The following is a 19282-nucleotide window of genomic DNA, read 5'->3' on the forward strand; positions in this document are numbered from 1 at the left end:
TGTTGTCACTTCATTAGGCCACCTGCTCAGTTACCTGTTCTTTTATAAAAAAAAAGTAATATATCAACTTGTAACTCTTCTTCGGCCTATTTTTATAGTCTTTATACAAATAACGCCTTAATCCCTTTGCAATGGAACTCTGCAATGGAAATCTGAAAACTGCAATGGAATTCACACCACTCAAAACCACGATTACTCTCTTTCAAAAACGAATAAAAAAAAAATGGAATTAGTTTCGTTTGGAAATTCACTAGATAATATTTACAACAAAGACAATAATTATGAATGGCAATTATATTTTTTCACCATACGTAATTATGTTACCTTTAACAACGTATCGAGCGAAGATAAATTGTATTTTTTAACTCAGTACTTTTTTTTAGGCATACGTATCATGTGCGCTGGGCATCCGTTCTATTGGATATGTGATGATCTGCTTCGGTGTGGTGAACGCTATTTGCTCCCTGCTGTTCGGTTCGGTGATGAAGTACATTGGGCGGTTCCCCATCCTGGTGATGGGAGCAGCTCTCCACTTGGGCCTCATTGTCTGGCTTCTCATCTGGAGGCCGAACCCAGAAACTCCCACTACCTTCTTCGTAATTTCGGGACTGTGGGGAGTCGGTGATGCCGTGTGGCAAACCCAAGTGAACGGTATGTTGTCTTATAATAATTATTTTTATTAACATCAATTAACTAATTACTTAGCTAGCGAAGTCACAAAATAATTGTATTTGATTGACCAATTTTTATATCAACTTCAGTGATTAAGTTTCAATTAAAACTGTCCAAGCGAGAATAAAATATTGAATGAATGAAATAAAACATACGCTTAATTAAGCAAAACATTAATATACTTGCGCTTGTTAACACCTGCGTTGTGTCAAATAAATCTTTTATATTTAAATTGAATATGAATAGATAATATTTTTTGTTTTATCACATTTTTTGTTTGCCGAGTTGAATACACCTGACACAATACATTACGTTCAACATCATCTTCCAAAACATATCCTTAAGATTGTTAGTATAGGTAACTGTTTTCTCTCACTTACATACTTTATATAAGTATTATTTTTAGTAATGAATTACAAGAATACTCAAACGTACAAACATAATTTTTTTTCTAACTTTTTATCATTGCTTCTATAAAACTGTAATAATAGAGTTCAACCGTTGTAGGCTATTCGTTAGCGTCACATAGAAATAAGTAGTTTTTCAGAAGGTTCATCGACCTCCTTATAATCGGTTTCATCAGCGTCTGCCGTGGGCTAATTGTAAAAAATACGAAATAAAATTCAGCTCTAAGATTGCAATGTATTATTGTACGTGCGAACATTCGTCACGGATTGATAAACACGTCCAAGAACATCGAAATTTGTGTTCATTAAATCCTTTTTTGTAAAACTTTAGATACGAAATTACTGACCTATACTGAATATTGACAAATTTTAAATGAATAGAATAAACGATTAATATACATGATACCTACTCTCAAACGCGCCAAAGAAATTAATTAAACCAAACAAGCGAACACTTTATAATTTAAAACGAATATTTTAGTAAGACATGTTTCCTTGTAGTTATAAAAAGTTACCTACTTCCATTCAGTTTTTTTCTATGAAAAATGACTGACTTCCTGTAATAAATACTTGTAACAGTTGTAAATATTATTTCTACAATACGATCAAATACGGACCAGAGTACGGTACTTTTTGGAACAAACATGCAAACTGGTTATACTGTGCCTTTGCTATTCTACTTTCCTCATTTCTATATTGGAATGTCAGGGTTCAAATATATGACCCACTTTAGCCACTTTTATACTTGCCATTCACAGTAAAAATATCATACTTAGGTACAACTCTTGTTTGAATTCAATTATATTTCAAAAAGGTGTGATTTTCTAATTATCTAGTTAAATTAGCGCCCAAAATATTTGGTGACAAAACAAATCGATTTTATGAGTACCTAATTAATTATAAATTTTACCTTAAACTTTGTGTAAGGTACATGTCCTGTTTAATTTTGCAATATTCAGGTTAATTTTTTGTTAAACTTGTTCGATCCTTGATATGAATAGGCTTTTGAAGCCAAGTTGACGTACTTGTAATTCTACATAAATGTTTCATGAAAATCTAGAAACTTCAGTGCATTGTCATCAAGGAAATGGTTTATCTTTCAAATAAATATCCTTAACAAGCGTTAAAATTGTTAGCGTACTGTGTAATTACAATGCCCGCTAGATCGATGCTATCTGTTAATTTAATATGAGAACTAAGTTCTATTAACACTTAAATCACAATTAAATGTAATTATGAGATAAATGTGACTGAAACATCCTTCTGTTACATGCTACTTTACTCAAGCCATTATTATCCACCAGATTTCCACTCATCCTTCATATAACATATAAAATAAGTCACTAATGGACGATAAACAGATACATTTTAAAACAATTTTGTTTATTACTTATTTAAGCGGTCTTTGTTTTATTTCTCATTTCCCAAACTAAATATTACAATTTTCAAATCGAGAGTGTTCAATCTTTGCCATTCTATGGGTTCATATAGTTTAATATAATGATTTAAGAAAAAAAAAACTATACTGTTCCAAATAATATACCTATGTCACTATTGTCCAACTGCGTGGTTACAGCAAGATTTAGGACGCTGTCGTATCGATATCTCAGAGTGATTTTGAAGCAACAAAACTGTCACGCACGCTTTACAAAGGCACGTTTTTATCGAAACTTCATAAATAAATTACCTTTTGAACGGTTTAACTATTTCCCGGATGAGACTACAAATATACAATAAATACTTCAATAGGTAACTAGGTACCTACAATATAATGTGAACATTAACGCACTCACTCACTAGTCACTCACTCACAGGAGTTGGAAATTCTAATCTGTTCAAGTTCTAAAAGCATTCGTATATTAATTTCGCTCCGGTTTTATATTATGCACATAATATATAAGATGCCAAAATTAAAAATTATCGTTCGTAGGATATACATATATAGACATCAATTTCAAATGAAAACATTATTCAATATATTATTGTTTCAGGTCTGTATGGAGTACTTTTCAGGCGTAACAAAGAGGCTGCATTCTCGAACTACAGACTGTGGGAAGCCGCTGGGTTCGTGGTAGCCTACGCTTACTCCACACACCTCTGCGCCAGGATGAAGCTGTACGTCATGATGGTCGTGCTGCTCATCGGCGTTGTTGGATACATTATTGTCGAAATCCTGCACAAGCGAAAGGTGAACACTTACATCCGTAGTCGTTTATCAAATTGTTAACAAACACCCGTCCTTCCATTATTACGTCATTGCTCTAGCAACAATATGATATAGATTTATTGTCCCATTTCATATTTCAATCGTAACTAGTTGTGAAATGTATTTTATTGTCTTCAAACAATGAATAAAAACACGCAATTTATCAATACAATTATCATCTTTTAATATAGTTTATTGTCATCGATCATTCAATGAGAATCACGCAATTGAACCATGCATTTGTCGTTACAGACTCGCCGATTGAAGGCCATCGCTGACAACCCAGTGGCTGCGGCAGAAGCAGCTAAACAGCCCCCAGAGGAAGACGACGAGAAGGATGAAATCGACGACGAGATCATCATAACGCATCTGTAAAGCGTTGGATACGATCGCTCGGATCGCCTTACCGCCAGGCACTTTTTAGTGCTATTTTGCCATACACAAAACATTTAGGTACAAAATCACACTGAAATTATAATTTCGAATTTATTTAGATCTATTTATACGTATTCGATAAGTAAGTTTTGGCTTCTGTTCACGAAGCGACCAGAGTTTTAAGTACAAAGGTTTTCCGAAACATCGATTAATCGATAATATTCTTTTGATACGGCTCTGTGAAATTATTTATTTTCACTAAATATCCAAAATATATACGTATAAGAATAGTTCAAAATTTTACATTTTGGATAAATGTTTTTTTCCAAAAAACAAAATTTAATACTTTTTGTATTGCATAACATACCTATGCATAAATGACGGCTAATCGGCCTAGATTTCAATGCAGTGTGTAGTATTAAGACAACAAGAGGCAAGCAAAATCCTGAATGAAGTACTATTAAAATTGAAAATAAAAGATAAATCCATATCTTATCTGTTGACTTTCTCGGACTTCATTTACCGTTATACCAACTAACAAGATTAGATCAAGACTATATTTTGCGTGTCATCAATATTATTATAAATGCGATTACGATTGACATACGATTCAACGGTAAATTGTTATATGTATGTAACTTGATTTGAATACATAGCAATCAACGAATCATAAAAGATTAAAAGAAAGCGCATATTTAAAGATGTGCATTATTCAAGTAAATAAGTTCTATTCATTTCATTTGTCTCATTTCTTGGAAGTTTTTTTTTAATCTTTACGCTACTGTATTATATTATTTTAGTTAGTTGCGACAATATTTAACGAAAGGAACACGTCATTTAAATATGGGTTTTATGAATGAATAACCAGCTGTGTTTACTGTTCTTTTATTATTTCTTAATTGTGGTCTTTGTCTTAAAATTTTACATATGTTTGTATTTTATACAAAGACTACAATAATTTTATTACTAAGGAACTACGATCTTATAATTATAATATGATGTTCACAATGAGTAGGTACCTACCTATATTTCGAATCATCAACTTTTGAACTGCAAAATTTTTTTATTTTGTTAAACAAATAAATAAAAAATTAACGTAGTTATTGGGTTTTTGGCTGGCACCAAAGATGTCATGTGAAGCGTAAAAGGTCCTCTATCGTACAGTAAGTACTGTACGTCTACTTTTTTTCTTTTATAGAGAATAATTGACCAAAAACAATATTCATACATCATTTCTGTATCTTAATAGTTATTTATCATATTGTAATTTTTGAGGCAATGATTAGTTCATCTGTGTAATCTTTAAATTATTTCAGCACTAGTTTTATAATAACCTTCACCGTGATGTTTTTAAATGCAACAACTAATGTCGGTGGCGTTATTATTATTTTTGTTTAGTTATTTTGCTGATTAGTTTATGATTTGATTAATTAATTATTAACAAGTTGCACTATTTATGCGTTGTGTGAATACATTTTCATATACAATCAATTTTATTAAAAGGAGAATGCCCATGAAAGTATGGACCACAGTATAGTGTTGCGTCAATGCCAGAGTGGTTTTGGAGGGTTCTTCGATATTCAAAAGATTTTTACCAATACATTTTTTTGTGATAAAAACAGGGGTTTTCAAGATATTGAGAAAAATGTGAATTAACCTCAAAACTTAAATAAACCTGATTTAGTTAGGTTTATGTGTGATTTAGGTAGTATTTTATCGTCTGAAGGCTATTTTTCGTTTAACATAATATTTAATCTAAGCGTAGAGCTTCTGCTTTCAGACAAAGTCTATCTGTTCATCGGCTAGTGTAGGTAGGCACCAGAAATCTTCCGGGACGGATTTCAAGAAGACCTAAATATATATTTAAAAAATGCCAATAGAGTTTTTATTCGGTTTACATATTGTTGTTATTGTTTGAATCATTTTTTCACTACATATTCGAAGAAAGAAACAAATAAGAAATAACTGGTTACCTTCCAAGCTATCTTACAAGCTATGTCATAATAATATTTTTTTATATATATTTATATTATTTTACTTCACTATATATTATGTTAAAACAACCTACAGTGTATAAACAATACCTTACAGAGTGATTTTATGTTAATTGATTTTTTTGTAATTCAATGAAAACAATATTAGCTATTTACCATAGAAAATGTCATAATAATATAATCGCTTGGTTACCGTGGTAACCAGTAATGGATACTAAATCTATGGTAACGGATCTAAACAATTACATGTCTTATTAGATTTTACAAAACATTCCCTGGTCAAAATATAATATTTTCCGATGGTAAGAAGGCCTCTAAATTGCCGAGATTTTTTTTAATATATTGTTGTCTTGATGCATGAGAAAAACCAGTACCAAAAATGGGCATTCTCCTTTTTGTAAACACAGCTAAACATTAAGTTGATTTCACGTTTAGCTAATTATTATTTTAATATCAGATTTACGAGGTCTAGATCAAATAAATTAATAGTATGCATAAGTTTATAAATATTTAGATTAAGTTAATGTTTACCCATTGCTATGTTTAATATAGTGATGTCGTAGGCGATATATTTACAGAAAAATCCCTTATTTAAAATAATATATTTAGTATTTATTGTAATAAGGCATGAATGTTTCTTTTAATATCGTTTCATTCAAAATTCCTAGCAATTTATGCAACGGTGTAGACTTAAGTATACCTATGAAGCATTAATATACGTAATGTATACGTATTGGACAACAACATAGAATGAAAATTGAAAACTAATAATTATCCACGCATCTCGAATCCAGTTAATTGTAATGCAGATGCGAATAAAAGTAACTAAAATATAATGCCTGCGATATTTTCGAATCTGTGGTAGTTGTGATGATTTGGCCCCGGCATGTAATGCTGACAGGCATGATATTATAGAATAAAATTTATATTCGTCTATGGTACGCGCGGTGGGTACCAACGTTAGGGTAACAAAACCACGTGATAATTAACATAAAGTGTAAAAATATATGTTATTGTATAAAAATATAAGTAGCTGTAATTGTAGAACATAGTATATTTCACTTGGAAATAACACTTCCTTTGTTTAATTAAAATTATCATGTTATTACACTCTATTGTCATACGAATTTGTGATGAAAATAAACACTTAGTTTGTTGTAATTTTTGTGTTTTAATTTACCTGTGACCATTAACAACTCACCTGTAGGTACGCGCCTGTACTGATGAGGTGGAACAAAACACTAGATATCAAAACACCTACAACATCAAATGAAATTTTTATTTTTTGCTGTTCCCAGAAGACCTGGACAGGGACTTTAATTTTAATTTATTATATATCATGTATTTTAGTCTTTCCTCCTAAAACGAATCAGTTTTAACTAGGTACTAGGTATAAACATTTTGTAATAAACACGTCCATACAAATGTATTTAGAAAAAATGAGCTCAAAATCGAAATAGGTTGGTATAAAAAGTGCGAATACATACCTATATGGTTTCGCACTTTTTAACTCAAAACTCAATCATCATGGACATTATAATAATGAGCGTGTTTGATGTAAATTTTTGGATATTTCCCGTTTTTTTTAAAGTTATTATTGTCATTTTACTAATTAGGTAAAGGGCTTTCGATATCAGTTTAAAGTTTGTTGATATCTGCAATAGTTACGGAATAATCGCCTGTGCACACTTAACGATTATATAGTTATACACCCTGTATATCTTTAAGCACCCATAGATAATAGTAAGTTTTTTTTTTAATTCTTAGTATAACTGTAACAGTGAAAGTATAAAATATATAACTTTTTTTATCCTAAGTTTACTGGTATCCAACTAATCAACGTTTGCCGGGTCAGCTTGTATTGTATAAAATATAGACTGAAAAATTATGACGCCTTTCACTTTATTTATAGAACATTTACACATATACTTACTTCAAGGAGTCGGAAATTTAAAAAAGGCACATTTGTAATTCCTTCACTACATACTTACTTTTATTTATATGTATAAATGAAGCTATCATGACTTCCAGAAAATACTTGTAGATATATTTTTAGCCTAAGATTTTATAAAGGAAATCTTAGGAAAAATCGGTAATTTCAAATATAGATAAATACAATTTTGTGAATTCCAACAACTTTTTACAAATTAACAAGTATGAAGTAATTCAAAATATGATTGCAATGAAGTTGCAAAATGCTTAACAGTAGATAACTATCACATCGACGTACTAGATAAATTTTGGCCATTTTACGTAAACCTTGTAACTATATTTTATAAATCCAGTCCAAACCAGTTTACACTAGATATGTTTTAAATTGATAAAATATCTTCTCTTCCGGATAATTATAAAATTAACGGTACTTTTTGGGTTTTATCTAAACGGTTCTTCCCCAATTTGAAAACAATGCACACAGCAAAATGATTATCTTGATAATCTCATAAGTGCTATTATATTTCCCTGCCCCTTCTAAGTTCTAGATGTCTTATTATCATCGGGAAAAAGCAAATAAATTCTAGGAGTCAGTATAAAATCATTACTTTACGTTGTGATATGCAACAAATCGTGTAGCGATACAGGGAGGAGTAGCAGAAAGATCAATAAATAAGGTAAGAACTAATTTTATATACTTGTACCAGCTGGTTTATTTTAATATGAAAAAACCCTATGTAGTTAGGTACTTCATGTGATTTGTGATTTTTTTCTTAAATATACAAAGTATTATAGATTCATATGTAATTATTATCGATTTCAATTAAATCGCTGAAAATTAAATAACGGCGTAAGAAAAGTCAGTCAATCTAAAAAGTTGCTCTCGCGCGCTAGCTCTATTATAGTTGCTCTTTTAAAATCATGACAATTTTACATTTTAAATTTACATCAGATGTAGATAGCATTCAGTATATGAAATAACGTATGAGTATAAAGTAACATAAGAGTAATAGGTATTTACTATTTGAATTAACATAAAGAACAACAATTAGGTAACTAATTGAAAATAAATAGACTGGCCCCAGATTTTTGAGACAACGTTGGCTGTTTTTCACAAGTATTTTCTTATGATTTGTTGCGTAAGGTCCTTACTCCTTATGTACAAAATGAAAAGACTATTCATTGTATAGTGTTTTCATAATATATGTATGACTTTTTGGCGTAATTGTGCAATTGTTATTGTATACCTATTACCTACCTACCCATTGCTTCTGCGAACTGATAACAGCGATCAAAAGGTAGGTATACTTTTCTCTATCTATATGTATATATCTATGCTTCACCAATCATAAAAGGGACACATAACCACTCATCATTCAATGACAATGTTATTAAATAAATAGGTATCTAATATCTTATTTTGAACCTATATAAAGCAGAACACAGACCACGTAGACATAGACCCTTAATGTTTACAAACAACTAACTAGCTTCTCTATCTTTTCTCTTTTTCTTCTTATCTCCGCTACCCTGTGGCTCCGACCGGGTTGACAAAGCAGGGGGTTTCACAGTTCACTCCGAAGTTTAGGTATGTTTCGCGCCGTTGCCGACTGAGTTTATAGGTAGAAGGTTATTATAATTAAGGCTATTATATAGTTAGTAGTAGTTATATTCTGTGCCCAAAGTAAAAAAAAGCGTGTAAAAACCTATGTTACTCAGTAAAGTGGGAGCTTTCTTGGTAAAAGAATTTTTTAAATCGATTGAGTAGTTTGTGATTTTTTATATGGTAAAAGGTCTAGGTAATAGGTATTTGTCAATATGTAGATTTGAAATGCACATGCGCCTACCGTTTTGTTGTCAATTGATTGTGAATTAATTGTATCGTTATGACTTGTAGGTATAGTTACCATCTCTATTGTTTCATACTTTTATGGACCTTACAAATTAACTGCAAATGTAAAACGTTTCTAAGTAGTAGGTACGTATTAAAATCATACAGATTACAGGTCGACCAGTGAAAATGATCATTGAGATGCTTAAAAGGAAAACATTGTAAATAATGTTGTATATCAGACAAATTGCATTTTTCGAGTGTTAATTAAATAATCACGTCACTCTATATATCATTGTAATCCTTAATTCCTCGGCGTTACGGTTAAAAATAGTGTTTGCAGATAATGATTTCCTTATCTGCGTTGCATACCTACAATACGTTTGCAAACCCCGAACCGGCTATAGGTTCTTACTCGAGTTCGGCGATGTGTTCATTAGTCACAACTCGGAGCGAGCAGGGGGACGTCGTTCGTTATTGTTGTGTGATTGCGTCACCAACGCGCTGCCAGTGTTTGTTATGTGGACGGAAAGAGACAATGGTAACGAGGCAATTGCGTGTAATGGACCAGGGACGGCGAACTCCGTGGTCCTCATGGACGACCGCATCCTCGCCGCCGCCAGCTCGAGCGCGGCGGCGTCCACACCGCAAGTTTCCAACCTAAACGTCAACAAGTCGTCCAGGGTACACATCGGCCCTAAATTTGTCTCCGTAACACAAAATGTCCAAAACGCGGAAATGATCAAAGGTAAGGATTTCTTTATAGGATTTTCCTCATCCTTGTTTATGTTTTCACTTAGATACTATTGAAATGATTAACTTGTTGTGTTGTTAATTGCATTTGCTTGCGCATTGGCATTGCTCTGCTAGCGATATGAGATTATTTATATGTACCTACAATAAGTATATACCTATATGAATATAATAATGTTGTTGCGTTTACTAAATTATGTTTTGAATGTGTGGCTCTATATAGAGGGGATACTATGCCTAGAAACATTATACTTACTTATCTTTAAAGTTTATTCTTACGCAGTTCTACGTCATTTAAACGAACTAAAATGTGAATTCAATATGATAAACGTCGCTGAAAAAGTTGACAAATAATAATAATGTCTACTTGATAAAAGAATACCGAACTCAAGAGTTCAAGTGAGGGTGTCAAGGGCACCCAGTTAAAAGGAGTAAAAATCTTTAACTTACTGTACCTTATAAATGAAAAACATAAAATATATGTATAAACTATACATACACGATAGCTATGCGATGTGGTTTTATGCATGACATAGACATAAAATAAAACAAAGACGAAATACAATTCAGGATAGATCGTTGTGTCGCATAATAATAAGCAATAAGGAAGATTGTTTGTTCGTTTACAATTCATATTTTGAAATTAATTACAAATTATATTTGAATCCAATATTCCTTTGCTAATATTATTTTGACTGGTCATTCACAGATATTTATTTAAAAGTGGCTCTATACCTATTTGCTATCCGTTTCCAATTGCTGAATTAATTACGTTGATAGAGGGCGCATCATAACTTAATATGAGTATGAGTGCACGTAAACAAAGCCGGGAAAGCTAGTCTTGATAAACCTACTTTGCAAGTGCGATGTGAGGAACTCAATCATTCGTATCAAAATATTATTTCTTTTAATAAATAGTCGTGTAGCTGTCAAACCTTTAACAATGATTAATTAATCAAGGATTTATTAAATACATTCAGGCAAATTATGCTTAAATTTTAATTCCGATAATCCCATAGATAATATATGCAATTTTATCGTCAAAAACGAAATTAAAGAATTTGCATCACGGAAATTTAGCATTGTGTAATGTGTGTGTAGTGTGCGCCGCTAGATTGAATAAATTCAATTACAATACAAGAGAATAATACATATTATACAAAAGTAAATAAGTTAGATCGACTAAAAACACTCGATTCAACAATAGAAAGTATCAGGTACGATAGAATGCAATAAATTGATAACTTTAATACAATTAGTGTTATCTGAATGCAGGTCAACATTTTTTTATCGCTCTGTATCACGATAAGCCCTAATAACTAATTTATGTCGCTAAAAATATAATTGAGACGCTCACTGATAATATTTTGTTTGACAAAACAAAACAATTTTTATTATCTACAGATTCACTTTTATACAAAAAAATCTTAAATAATTTTTGTTATTACTATTGCCACTAACATCGAACCGCCGAATGTTTTATTAATATTAAAATATTATTTGTTATTTTGTGTTATGATCAATGTAAACAATTTACAATTGTGACAATAATATTTTATATTTTGCAATACTTTTTCCTCAGAATTAATCCTATTAAATCTAAGCAAGCATTAACTAACTACTTCACAAGATAACCTTACATACCCTATTCCATGTCGTATCACGATGAACTAATTTAATGTCAAACGACAGAATTACAGATATTGTATATTATGTTTACACAATTCTAAGTAATGTATTTTTTTAAATATAATTTATAACCTTGGGATCCACCTCGTCATTGGGTTTTACCAGATTCTAAAATTGTTACGTGCATACAATATGAAATCGCGTCATGCTATAAAGTCAATAGATAAGTCAAAGGTTTTAACTCTGAAAATGAAACAAAAAATGTTTTAGAGCGGCTGATCTTCGAATAGTAGCTACTATGCTGTTTGTTCTTCCATTGCATCACTTATTGGAAAGTCAGTACATATAATTTTCAAGAGTACTTTATTATTAATTGATCTTATATGTTAAAATAAAAACGTATTAAATGATTGCATAACATATATTTAGAGATTCTTCTCCACTTGATGAGTGTATTTCTATTGCTTTCAGGCCGTATTCTTGGCCTCGAATTGGTGTCAACGAAGCATGCGCGCAGGGTACGATGCAGCGTCGCAGTCTTCGTCTGTTGGGCCTTTCTTGTCGCCTGCGGGTTGGCAATCTACCTCATCTACATAGCCCTTGCCACTCAACAAGCCCGCTTAGATATAGGTAAAGTAGTCAAATATTTCAACATTCTTCGAATATATTATATTCTTATTATAATTGTGTTCAAATGGTTATCAATTGTCTTCCTAAGCCATGCGTGTAATTAAGACATTCTTCTTTGCCCAGGTCTAAAGGAACCCTGGTACCACCGTCGAGGAGACTGGCAAGCTATGCCTGAATATAGACAAGACTTCCTTGCCCTTCCATTGTCCTACGTAATAATCGGGCATTCCGCTACACGCCACTGCAACCAGAAGTACTCGTGTATTGAACTTATGGTTTCTATTCAGCAAGATCACTTAAGATGGGGCTTACTGGATATTGGTCCTAATTATCTCGTTGGAGGGAATGGTTTTGTATTTGAGGGTAGGGGTGCTAACGTAATGGGTGCAATGGTAGCTGCTTGGAATAGAAGGAGTATTACCGTCATGTTCCTAGGAAACTACGTAAGAGATATGCCTGATGATGCACAGTTTGATCATATAAACAAACTACTTGAAACACTTGTCAATGTAGGTGTATTGAGACCAGACTACACTGTGTTTGGCCAATGCCAAGTTCAGCCATTGACCGTACCTCCTGGCCAAAATGTGATGGCATCGATACAAAAATTGACGCATTGGAATCCTGCAAACGTCAGTGGCTGTTTACCAGGGTAGCATCGTTGGAAGTACTATATTTACTATTTTGTAGGTATAGCTAAAATGTATTGAATTATATTAATGATGTGGTCAACGACTAACATCATTGACAGCTGCGCAATGAATAGGCAGACCAAAGAACATATTATATTATTATATTTGTTGTTTTTGTTCAAGCAATTGCGTAGGAAATGTTAAGCTAATAAAAAATTATATTTTACTATTTCGGGAGATTTATTATGGCCATTTTAGTGATATTGAGGATAGTATTGATTCTGGTCAAGCTTTATTTCGTTACAGAAATTAATAAATTATGTACCAGTTAGTTACGTAGTTATACCTAAACAATTTGAGAATTAATAACATGGGCTACAATAATGCGTAACACACTTATTAGGCATGAGTACATGCTAAGGCACGTATACCTATTTCCTTAAACAACAATAATGCCGTATACAATCTATTTTCCTTTACAAGTCTGATTATAATGTATTGATTTTAAATAACAATTATATTGTGTAGATCTCAGTAACGCCACAAGTTGGCAAATTGTATTTTTTATATTATAATACATGTGTTTTACAAAAACAATGTTTAGTTTTACTAGAAAGGGGGCATCCAATAATTACGCGAAGGCAAAGAGGAAACTAAATCGCCTCATGTAAATAATGGATGCCCTCAAACTTTCCATATATTTCATCACTTATGCTTCACATTCTGCTTAGCGGTGAGTAAATTTAATTTAAGAATTTCCCATTAAGTACCTACCTGACGATTTTCTAAATAACATTCAAGATTACAAACATAAAAATGTGTTTTGCATAAAAATATGTTTTGCATAAGTTTTTTGACCAAGGAAAACGGGTTTCATTTTTATATAACACTAGCTGCTCCGCGCGGTTTCACCCCCCGCTGCTCCACTCCTGTTGATCGTAGCGGGATGATATTATATACCCTATAACATTCCTCGATAAATGAGCTATCTAACACGGAAAGAATTTTTCTAATCGGACCAGTAGTTCCCGAGATTAGTGCGTTCAAACAAACAAACAAACTCTTCAGCTTTATAATATTAGTATCTAGATAATATAGATAAGCTATAAATTATGGTGCATTTGTAGCTATAGGCATATTATTTGAACACCAAAAGATTTTCAAATGGTATAATTAAAACAGGTTAATTAGAACTATTAGGTATAGTTCAATTAAGTTATAAAGAATAGAAAAAAAAATAATCACGAGGCGGGAACACTAAGATCCCACATCCTTTCACGCCAATCCGGGGTGGACGTGATATAGTTCATTTTTTTTTTAATTATCTGTGAATACAAGGCGAATACAACTGGTTTTGAAATAACGCTATCTAGGTATTTAGGTCTTAGATCATATTTAGGTAGTACAATAAAAACTTACCGTATCACTTATTAAATACATAGGCGTCGCCATATTATGTGTATAGTGTATACGCATATAATACGCCGTACGCATACTCCTGAAAAAATTGGTTAAATTATAACAAACTAGCTTTCCGATCACGGCTTCGCCCGCTTTGTCTAAAACTTAACAAATTATATATGTACTAAAAGTTAAAACCATTTTAATCATTATATCTAAAAAAAACCGTATAAAAATCCGTTGCTTACTTTTAAAAGTTTTAAGAATACATTGGGACGGAGAAAGCTACTTTGTTTATAGGTACTACGTGATGAAGCAGATTCATGGCATTCATAATAAGTTCATACAACTAATATAGTTAGTTATTGCAATTTTGGATAACTTCGTATCGTGTAGACTAGCTTTTAATAACTCAGCCCCCGGAATCACAGACACAATAGAAAATCTATTGTGTCGTGGCCCGACCGCTCGGGGTTAACATGCTTACGACAAATCATTTTATACTAACCATTACTGAATATTTGTTCCAGAGCTCTCTCTTCCCAAATACCTGTGGGACGTCGTGAAGAACAGTTCTAGAACGGAACGGTTGTCTTGCGCAGCAGCACTCATGGTTCTAATCACATGTATCACTCTTATAATCTACTTCACCGTGCAAACGACGAAGTCTGCCGATCTGTTTATTGATAAACGTATGTCTTTTGTATTTTTTGTGTTTAAGCATCATGATATCAGTAAGTCATTTTGTAAGATTGGTGAAGATGTTCTTATGGAGATTTATGAATTGCCTAAGAATTTTTTGTCATGAACTGTGTGTGTAAAGTTATGTACTGTGTACATACAGTAGTATTATCAACATCACCCACAGTAAATAGAGAATAATATCAACTAATAAATTAACCTCATTTGATGCCTACGAAAGTGCATACGAGCTTAGCATTCGAAGAATAGTTTCGATAAATTCCTGATAATTCTTATCGTGTACATTTTTACAGTCTCAAATGCATAAAATTTGAGTATTTTTATCTTCAATACACGCCTATAACAATAGATAATGCAAGGCTTATTAGATAAAACCGACACGAAAATACTTTTAATAGGCGAAAACCATTTTAGGTATATTATGATTACTTTGTCGAAGTTCCCTGGTGTTCACCATCATATACGTATATCTTCTTTAAGACCCACAGCATCTCTTAGAAAGAGTATATGCAGCTCATAAACACAAAAATAACTACATATTATTTAGATGTGCTATTTACTAAAAAGGTTTGATGTCGGTGCACGGGCTTAATACGGGGTGTCTCAAAAGAAAGTTTATACTTTATATTTTGTGGATGAATAAAAAAAAAGTAAGCGGTGTATTGAAAAAATGTTTATTAATTATTAAAGTGCATAATATGGGAATTTATTTCTTAAAAATAATATCGTCCAAATGCAGTCCATTGCGTTCACGGCACTCATTTAATCGAACACTAAAATTATTTATGACAGCTCGGCAGGTAGACACAGTGATGGCTGCCATTTCGTGTCGGATATTTTCTTTTAAATGCACTAGAGAAGTTGGTTTTTTGGCATACACTTTAGATTTAAGATACCCCCACAAGAAAAAGTCCATGGGAGTTAAATCAGGGCTGCGTGGAGGCCAATTTATATCACCTCTCCTAGAGATCAATTTTCCCGGAAAAATTTCATGAATTCGAGGTAAAGACATATTGGATGTGTGTGATGTAGCTCCGTCTTGCTGCAACCATGTTCTCTGGTTATAGCCAGGAAAGTTTTGCAGTGCAGGCACTAAAAACTCGTCTAATCGCTCCAAATTTACTGTAACTGCACGCCACCTTTCGTCTTCGAAAAAGTAAGGGCCAATAATTCCTCGCTAATTTCTATTCTTGATAATTTCTTGTGGGGGTATCTTAAATCTAAAGTGTATGTCAACAAACCAACTTCTCTAGAGCATCTAAAAGAAAATATCCAGCACGAAATGGCAGCCATCACTGTGTCTACCTGCCGAGCTGTCATAAATACTGTAATTTTACTGTTCGATTAAATGAGTGCCGTGAACGCAATGGACTGCATTTGGACGATATTATTTTTAAGAAATAAATTCCCATATTATGCACTTTAATAATTAATAAATATTTTTTCAATACACCGCTTACTTTTTTTTTTTATTCATCCACAAAATATAAACTTTATTTTGAGACACCCTGTACTAAGTGCTTAGTGCTTGGCACCGAAAAAAAAAATACCGGCCCAATTGATAACCTCCTCCTTTTTTTTGAAGTCGGTTAAAACGAGTGAATGGGATGTCATGAATTTTTGTAACTAGTCTAAATTAACATTTTCCTTAATCACTTTGAACGGTATAGATAAATTGAGAAAGACAGTTCCTATAAACGCACTGAAATTACCCTCTACCTTCTTAGATCATTTTAATCGAAGTTTATAACCATTGGCCCTTTATAAGAATAAAATGAGATCAATTATTTTAAACAATGTTAAGAGGAGGCTCCCTAAATTTATGTGATTTGCATTAATATTCTGAAACAGCCACACACCCAATCCCAAGATATTTTTTATCTAGATCAATTATTAGTTATATACGAAATAAGAATTGAGACTTACGAGATTTAGTTTCGAGCTCGAACGCGATCAAAGAGCGCACGCGATATTCAACTTTATTGCGGCTGTGTAAAGGCTGGCGTCCACTAGGCGGATCGGGCCGGGCCGCATCGCAACGCAAAAATACGCCGGCCTATGTTTTGTATGAAACATCGTCCATTAGCGACGGTTCGGGTCGGGGCGGGCCGCAACGCATTGGCGGATATCGATTCGCAGGCGGATTTCTGCCGGCGGTGCGCTGCGGCCCGACCCGTCTAGTGGACGCAGGCAGGCGGATGTGTGACGTCTGTAATCTGTTAGATAAAGTCCGCCTAGGCGGTCCGCCGCGCCCCGTACAGGTGGACGCAGGAGCAAACAGCGCGTCCATTAGAGACGGCCCGTTGCGATGCGACCCGCCCCGATCCGTCTCTAATGGACGCCTAGCTTTAGCTAGCACCGTCGCGGTCTAACCGATCTCTCAGTGCCAGAAATTATGTTAGGGAGCCTCCTCTTAACAGTTACTCATGTTGTGTTAATATGAGTAACTGTTAACACTGTTTCAAATAATTGATCTCATTTTACATGACAAATAATGTACAAAACATGTGAGTGTCTAACATGAAAAATGTTGTGATTATAAATAGTCAATGTTCTACCGAGTAGATTCTGCATAGTAACTCGATAAGTCGACTATCAGGGATATTATGCAGCAAAAGTTTCTATAAGCTCTTATTTAAAAAGTTCGCTCGTTTTATGAGGTATTTCTACAAGTTGTCCTTTTTTACTTGGTACCTTCCAGCACCCCACGAGTGGCGTATCACCAGAGAGATGTGGCTAGCCCAGCCCTTCAACGAGTCTGCAATCGCGGAACATTTCAATCCGCTCATGCTGGTCGTGGTGCAACATACTGTGAGCTCGCCTTGCACCAAATTTGTGATTTGCGCGGCCCAGCTGCGCAACATGCAACATTACTTCATCGGCACCTTCAATTATGATATACCGTAGGTGGATACACGTGTTTCTTGTTTACTTTTTGTTGTAAATGTCATATGTAGATTTTTTGCTATAATATTATTGATTTGGACCTAATTTCTTAAAAGCTGGTCTTTGGTTTCTAAAAAAGTATACAAATGAGCAAATGTAATTACAATTAGCTCAATTTTATCACAATGTAAAAGTAGCATAAATGCGATTACGTGAGATAGTAGAACAAAAAATATGTATCTTTGATAAAAGGTACAAATTGCAACACATTTTTTTCACATTAGCCAAATTGTTATTTCAAAATCAAAAATATGTAACTAATATATTTTAAGTTTCATTTACAACAAAATTTTCCGTAGATAAATAAGCCTAGTAGAAGTCTGAGAATAAAATAAACTATTTGAAAATTGTAATTTAAACTTCATATTCCAATCAAGAATAGTTAGTAATTATTTTGTAATAAGTATAATTATAATTAAAGGTATAACTTCTTGATTGGTAACGACGGGCGCGTTTACGAAGGCCGTGGGTGGAACACAGAGGGCGCACATACATTTGGCTACAACCGCTGCGCTGTTGGGATCGGATTTATAGGTAAAATCCATATTGTTACATTCTACGTTGCTAACGAATGTGTTGAATTTACCGTTTCAAACAGAAGTTTTTTTGATGTCATGATAGCCTTCGAGAGCAAGTTTTTTTTCACCAGAGTACATATTTTGCTCATCACACCAATAATTTTCACTTACACATTTTACGCAAAAATTAAAATACTTCCATTATTATCACAGGTGACTACCGCGAAGACATGCCAAATCACTCCCGCGTGACTGACGCCCAATTAAACAGGACACGTATGATATTGGCTGAAGGGGTCCGCTTGGGCTACCTCCGGCCCGACTACCTGATAGTTGGCGCCAAAGACTTGCGGGATACCGCCAGCCCTGGCTCCATCCTCTATGAAGCTATACGAGAATGGCCCAACTACGACCACAAGAACCGCTTCGCTGGCCTCACGTGCGAACAGATGAACGACAAGTTCGGAAATTCATCGCTAGCTATATAACTATTTGTAGTGACAAATCAAATTTCTGGAAATCTTCCGTGCCATTGCAAAATTGAATTGAAAATTTTTATTGCGTTTAATACTAGTTTATTAATCAAATTTTAAGAGTAAAATTTTTGTATCATTTTTAAATAAAACTTTGTATCATTTTTAAATAAAACTTTGT

General features: G+C 33.3%; 2 protein-coding genes across 4 annotated transcripts in view; both read left to right on the forward strand.

Annotated features, from left to right (window-relative positions):
• The window catches only part of LOC123705117 (UNC93-like protein), a 50054-nt gene extending 44898 nt beyond the window's left edge, over positions 1-5156 (forward strand). For both annotated transcript variants that reach the window (XM_045653748.1, XM_045653747.1), the window contains 3 exons: positions 384-651; positions 3071-3267; positions 3538-5156. In XM_045653748.1, the coding sequence (XP_045509704.1) occupies positions 384-651; positions 3071-3267; positions 3538-3660 (588 nt within the window). In that variant the 3' untranslated portion in view covers positions 3661-5156. The remainder of the gene's footprint in view (positions 1-383; positions 652-3070; positions 3268-3537) is intronic.
• Positions 5157-9426: 4270 nt separating this feature from the next.
• Positions 9427-19260, forward strand: LOC123705533 (peptidoglycan recognition protein-like). Of its 2 annotated transcripts, XM_045654361.1 has the most exons (5): positions 9850-10165; positions 14993-15154; positions 17866-18067; positions 18532-18644; positions 18842-19260. In XM_045654361.1, exons 1-5 carry the CDS (start codon positions 9937-9939, stop codon positions 19114-19116), a joined length of 981 nt encoding a protein of 326 aa, XP_045510317.1. In that variant the 5' UTR covers positions 9850-9936; the 3' UTR covers positions 19117-19260. The 2 variants fall into 2 exon arrangements, with proteins under 2 accessions (XP_045510318.1, XP_045510317.1); XM_045654362.1 differs by lacking the exons at positions 14993-15154; positions 17866-18067; positions 18532-18644; positions 18842-19260 and adding exons at positions 12271-12429; positions 12553-13658 and having other exon boundaries at positions 9427-10165.
• Positions 19261-19282: the final 22 nt, after the last annotated feature.

The sequence above is a fragment of the Colias croceus genome, chromosome Z (assembly GCF_905220415.1).
Source record: "Colias croceus chromosome Z, ilColCroc2.1".
Lineage (NCBI taxonomy): Eukaryota > Metazoa > Arthropoda > Insecta > Lepidoptera > Pieridae > Colias > Colias croceus.

Excerpts from the sequence above, each read along its gene's own strand:
- LOC123705533 (XM_045654361.1), top strand. The coding sequence starts at position 9,937 with ATGTGGACGGAAAGAGACAATGGTAACGAGGCAATTGCGTGTAATGGA. Across the intron at positions 10,166-14,992 it reads AAACGCGGAAATGATCAAAG|AGCTCTCTCTTCCCAAATAC; the intron begins GTAAGGATTTCT and ends TATTTGTTCCAG. Across the intron at positions 15,155-17,865 it reads CGATCTGTTTATTGATAAAC|CACCCCACGAGTGGCGTATC; the intron begins GTATGTCTTTTG and ends GGTACCTTCCAG.